This window comes from Athene cunicularia, unplaced genomic scaffold (genome assembly GCF_003259725.1).
Source record: "Athene cunicularia isolate RWA unplaced genomic scaffold, athCun1 chrLGE22_part1, whole genome shotgun sequence".
Taxonomy (NCBI): Eukaryota; Metazoa; Chordata; class Aves; order Strigiformes; family Strigidae; genus Athene; species Athene cunicularia.
Genome location: NW_020799534.1, coordinates 638,873 through 644,780, shown reverse-complemented (window position 1 = coordinate 644,780; position 5,908 = coordinate 638,873). Strand labels below are relative to the sequence as shown.

At 55.5% G+C, this 5,908-nt stretch overlaps 1 protein-coding gene across 1 annotated transcript in view; it reads right to left on the bottom strand.

Moving 5' to 3' along the window:
* Nucleotides 1-1,863: 1,863 nt before the first annotated feature.
* TFCP2 (transcription factor CP2) overlaps nt 1,864-5,908 on the bottom strand; it is a 41,021-nt gene continuing 36,976 nt past the window's right edge. The window contains exons 20-23 of the mRNA XM_026867626.1: nt 4,837-4,943; nt 3,452-3,594; nt 2,745-2,796; nt 1,864-2,615 (exon numbers count right to left, since the gene is read on the bottom strand). Coding sequence (XP_026723427.1) covers nt 2,578-2,615; nt 2,745-2,796; nt 3,452-3,594; nt 4,837-4,943 — 340 coding nt within the window. The 3' untranslated portion in view covers nt 1,864-2,577. The remainder of the gene's footprint in view (nt 2,616-2,744; nt 2,797-3,451; nt 3,595-4,836; nt 4,944-5,908) is intronic.

Below are 5,908 nucleotides of genomic sequence, written 5' to 3'. Positions count from 1 at the left end.
ACATACACACTCTGTCCTCATCCCCAGGCTCCCGCTGTGGGGGCTGCAGGCCCCACAGAGCCAGACCTGCTCTGGGGGGGGTCCCCACTTCGGCTTCCCCCCCTCCATGAGACCCACCTACTCCCCGGGGCAGCCACGTTCCTCCTGAGAAGCTCAGCGAGCAGCCACGGCTTTTCCCCCCTGGATTACGGATTAGTTGAGTTATTAACTAATAAGCAGGTCAAATTATAGGATTTTAAAAAATCCGCTTCATTCCCCCCACCCTGACCCCTTCGTCTCCCCCCTTGTTTCCAGCCAGCAACCAGGGCTGAAGGAAGGACTGGACTGTTGCTACCCCAGGGGTTTCCGTTCTCCTCCCCGAGTTGCCACACACAACAAATCACTTTGCCGCCGTTTTCCTCATTTGATGGATCAAACTCGGCTGCATGCACCCAGCAACACCAATACGAAAAGTTGACTGAGCCCATGTCATGACCGTCCAAGTCCATCACACTTCTGGCATATTAATGGAAAAAAACAGGATTAAAATACACCATCATCTTCATCACTACCGGTACCAAACCATGTGCAGAAGGCGAGCAGCTAAACATGAGATCCTCGGGCTGTGGAGCTCGCAGTCTGGCCGCACCCCAGCGGTCATAAATGAGCAAAATTATTTTTATTTTTTTTCCTGGGCATCTTTATCCTTGACCGATTTATGAGACTTCGGCAGGTCAGGGCAGGACCCGTGGCTCGGGGCACGCTTGTCTCTCTGCTCCAGGGTTAGAGAAGCGAGCTGTGGCCAAGTCAGGGGAGGAGACCAAGCAGCCTCCTCCTCCTCCTCCCCGCTGGAGTCGCCAGCTGGTGCCTTTGGCCAAACGCTTTGGCCCCCAAGGTGACGCTGTGGGGAGGATCCCGGGCACCCTCTGACAGCGCTTGGCTCTGACCCTTCCCCAGGATTAACCCTCCGGGTCCTCGCCAGCCCTGACGCTAGCCAGCCCTGGAAGGGGATATCCCATGAGGTGATTTTGGGGGAAAGGGGGAGCCACCCCAGTCCTGAACAATGGTTTTGGGGAGCTGCTGCCCTACATCCTGCCTCCAGCACTGGGGAGAGCAGGTGCCAAGCAGCATCACACGCGCCAGGGAAGGGAGACGGGGACACTCCGGGGCCCTTTGCACCAGGACCGGGTCACAGGGATCTCAGCCAGTGCAAGCAAAGATTTGGCCAGGACTGACCCAGCTCTAATTTGTGTTAGGTATTTTGACTGCAGTTCCAAGACAATGACAGCTGGCCAAGGAAGACGGGAACAGAATCTTTTATGGTTTTACAAACACAGAGGAGCAGCTGGTAGTTTAGCAGCAGGGATGTGGCCGTCACAACTCACCCCACAGCCCTCCCTGGCCTGAGCCAGGACCCGCATCACCTGCCTGGGGCTGCATCTCGTTGCAGCTTTATTTAAAAATAAAGAGTCCTGCATTATGTTGTATTTTTTTCCCTAGTTTTTGGCTTGAAATGTTCTCAGGTAGTGCTGATGGTTCGAGGCAGGCGTCACCCCAGGCATCTCAGCCTCTACTGTGGGATCTTACGGACGGGGAGTAGGATCCATGACCAGATCCTTCACTGCTGTCCCAGAAGCCTGCACGGAGGCACTTTAGTTACCATCAAGTCCAGGGGCTTTCAAAACCCCTCTGAACTTGCTGTCCACCTCCCCCCTGGTGCAGGCAGGGCTACGCCAGTGCTGGGGCAGCCTCAGAGGCTGGGCTGGGGGCCGCAGGGGCAGAGAACGAGGCAGCAGGTAGACATCACTCAATATTTTCATCAGGTAGTGAATTCTTTTTTTCCCCCCCTCCCTAAAACATGAAGAAAAGAATCCCATAGACCAGGCTAGTCAACTATTTCTTTATCCAACTCCGCTTCACTCCACGTTTTGCTCCAGCTTTACACAACTAAATCTGCAGACGAAGACCTGACACGCGCAGGGAAGGGCGGCACCACACCCACACCCGCACAGCCACCCCCATTTTCGGGCTGGAGGGAGAGGAGAAAAAAGAAGTCACCAATGTTGTCTAACAGATGCATTGTAATATTAAATGAAAGCTTAATAAAATCTTTTAAGAAAATCCCAGCCCTAGCCTACCACTCCATCAGCACAGTACACAGCGTATGCAAGACCTGCTCAGCTCAGCACGTGCCTGAGGGCTAGCTGGCTTTGCTGGGCCAGTTTAATTCATGATATCTTGCCAACCTGCAAGCATCACGGGAGCTGATGCCTCTCAGAAAAGCTGAGCACACCTGCCACAGAAAAAGCCCTCACGCAGGTCTTAGGTCCCGATGGCAAATTTCTACCGAGCGTGCAACCTGGCAACTTCAGCCTCAGAGTTCCAGCAATTAAGCAGCACGTGACCATCAACAGTCGTTTAGATGCCACCAGAGGAAGGAGGTGCCCTGCAAGAAAGACAGCCGAGCAACCACCAGCTCGGGGTCTTTCCAGAGGGTGCCCAGGAGTTTCCAGATCTCTGCTCGTGTCCTTGTGCTGGAAGTGAAGGGTCTTCATGCGCCGACGAGAGGATGGCGGGTGTCCCTCACCCTGTCCCCTCCTATTTTAAGATGATGTGGTAACTATCATTGGTTTCAGCTGCAAAAGAAGCAAAGCTCGTGAGCCACCTGTAACAGCCGAGGAATCCACTGGGTTGAGCAGATCCAACAAGAGCTCCCCAAGAAGCATGGAAGGGAAATACGAGACAGAGCCTGGGTATTTACGCACCTTTCATGGTGTCCAGAACAAAACAGGATTCGTCTTGGAAGTTCTGTATCATCTGAAAGAAGCCACAAAAGCCAGCTCAAGCTGAGGCTGTAGTTAAACACAGCAGAAGTGCTTCACAGCCCTCAGTGAAGGCTTTGCGCTCTGCCACTCAGCGATGAGCGGAGATTTGGAGTACAAAAGGGCCAGAAGCTTCTGAGGCAGGAGCTCAGTGCTCTGGGAGGTAGGAAAGGCACCAGCCATAAATATTTATTCCTTCCTCCAGCTCTCCAGAAGTGAAGGTCTGAACCAGCAAACCGAGAGAGAAACCATTGGATTCTGGGATGCAGGTCTGGAAGCAAAGTCCACCTGCAGCAATTCCCCTCCCTGTTTTTAGAGCAAAGCTAGAAGAAACCCAAGCATGAAGGAGGGTGTGCAGGCAGCCTGGACTTGCTCAGGGAGAGCCGTTCAAGCTTGATAAACCTCAGGGGTTTAAGTGAGGTGCCCCTGGCAGCAAAGCTGTATCCCCAGGTATCAACATCCTTGGCTCTATAGGCTTCAACAATTCACTTTGACTCTTTGGAAGCCAGAGGTGACTGAGCAGGGCCCTTCCTGAGACCTGGCCTGGGGTCCTGCACAACCTCCACAGCGCAGCTCAGAGCACAGACACAAACCAGCTGAAGCAACACGGTGCAAGAGGCTGAAAACAAGGAGCAGCCAGAGGCTGTTACCTCATCACTGATCAGCACGTGTATCCCTGTTGGACCTTGCTTGTAAATCTGGCTGATCTGTTGCGAGGAGATGCTGAAGAGCTGGGCCAGCTTTTCCGTCAGCTCCACCGCCGTCAGTTCCTCCAGATAAATAGCGTGGTACACTGCAAGGAGAACAACTCTTACAGCCAAGAGCGGCTTCGACACTGACAATGTGGATGCAGAGAGGCTTCAGCTGGTGCCACGGACCCCAGCCCAGGGAGCAGGGGCTCCAAGGAGCGCCCCAACCCACCTGCGCTCTGCCCGGGAACACACAGCCCCGTCTGGAAGGGACCGAGCCAAACCCGTCTGTGGAGGGTTAAACGCCCGCTCTGCTGTGCCAGACTCTTCCCAAGCCCAAGCACTAACTCTACGTGCAACTGCAGCGTGGCTGGGGGCTGCTCTTGCTACATGGCTGCTGCATGCCCTGAGCTACACAAGCAGCAGCTCCGCAGTAACTTGGCTGTCATCAACGTCCTGCGACACTCTGCCTTTATGCAGTCCTTGCCCCAAAAAAGCTTCTAGTCCAACTAGCATCAGGCGAGCAGCTTTTTGTACCGTTCTCAGTGGTTTTCAATCCCAGCAGGATGGAAATGCCACCCTAGCACCTTCCCTGTTCCCCCACTCCCACAAGGCAGGTCCTGGGGGGAAAAGCAGGAGGATCCGAATTGGAGCAGGGCAAGGAAAGGCTGAGAGCTCTTTGCTTTTGCACTTGCCGCTCCAATCACGGAGGTGGATAAACCGGCGCCTGGCTGCTCCACAAATGTAGGTCACTCATTGTTGTCTGAGCAGTGCTGGATTCTCGCAGAAGCTATCATTTGTCGGCTCAGAGCAGGCAACATGCTGACAGTCAGATTCTGCAGCTGCCCATTTGGAGGGCAAGGAGAAAAAAATTGGCTGGGTAGGACCAGGGCAAGTAAAAAGGGTTTGCCGCGATCTTTTGGCACCTTTGCTGAGGGAGAGCGTGCAGAACCCCCTGATCTGTGAGCAGAGCCTGCGTTAGGTTGTGGGTGAGCTCGCAGGTGAGCCTGCAGCCCCCTTGCAGTGGAGAGACAAGAATATCAGCAGCCAACACCAGGTGTGGGAGCTGAAAACAGAAGCCACAGACCCTCTCGGAGCTGCTGTGCAGGCTCAGGGGGGCTCTGGTACTGTGAGCAGCCCCAGCTGCAAGAAGGGCCTTTTGCCAGCCCAAAACCCACGGGGCAGTGGTGTGGGGACATGGGGATCAGGGGCAGCAGCAGTGGGGCTGGAACCATCTCCCCCACATCTCTGTTTGCTGAACCCCCCAGGCTGTTATTATTTCCCCCCTCGCCCTGTCGGCAGCAACCCAAGCCCACGTACACCCAGCCAGGCTTTGGAGCCCTTACCAAAAAAAGTACTGGTCACTGTGTCCCTGTCCTCGTGCTTCTGCTGCAGGTCCCTCAGCTGCTGGGACTCCTGACACACGTAAATGGTCAGTCTGGGCCGCACCATCCTACGGACAGAGCACAGAGTGAAGGCCATGGGATTTACTCAAGGACACCTCTAGTTCCTGACACTCTGCTGGTGCTCTTCCCTCCCCAGTATCCTCAGAAGGAAAAGAGATGGACAAACTCATCTCACAGCATAACAATGGTGGCTGTCCCCACCTTGCTGATGCAGCAAAGGTTTTTTCGAGAAGGGGATGAAATCGGCACGGGGACAGGGTGCCAGCTGGCTACTGAATAGCTAAATTGGACAGTTCCCTCCTGAGGACAGAGCAGCCCCAGTTCAGAGCGAGCTCTGCTGGTAACACACACACTCCTTCTCATTCAGAGCCTCATTCTGCAGTGCAAAAGCCGGCAGAATCTCCTGTACTTTGTGCCCTTCCACCAGCACAGCACAGCTGATTCACAGAATCCCAGAATCGTCTGGGTTGGAAAAGCCCTTGAAGCTCCTCCAGACCAAGCATGACACTCCCCCTGACCCTTCCCAACTCCCCCAGATCCCTCAGCGTTGGCTCAGCCCGACTCTTCAACCCCCCCAGGGATCCCGGGGACTCCCCCCTGCCCTGGGCAGCCCATTCCAACGCCCAACAGCCCCTTCTGCACAGAAATCCTTCCTCAGAGCCAGCCTGACCCTGCCCTGGGCAGCTTGAGGCCATTCCCTCGGGGCCTGGCGCTGGCTCCTTGGCTCCAGAGACTCATCCCCCCTCTCTGCCCCCTCCTGGCAGGGAGTTGCCGAGGGCCAGGAGGTCTCCCCTCAGCCTCCTCTTCTCCAGACTGAACCCCCCCAGTTCCCCCAGCCGCTCCCCAGCAGACCTGTGCTCCAGACCCTGCCCCAGCTCCATTGCCCTTCTCTGGCCACGCTCGAGTCATTCAATGGCCTTTTTGGGGTGAGGGGCCCAGAACTGAACCCCCTCAGCGAGGGGCGGCCTCCCCAGTGCCGAGCCCAGGGCTCAGATCCTGTCTCTTATACACA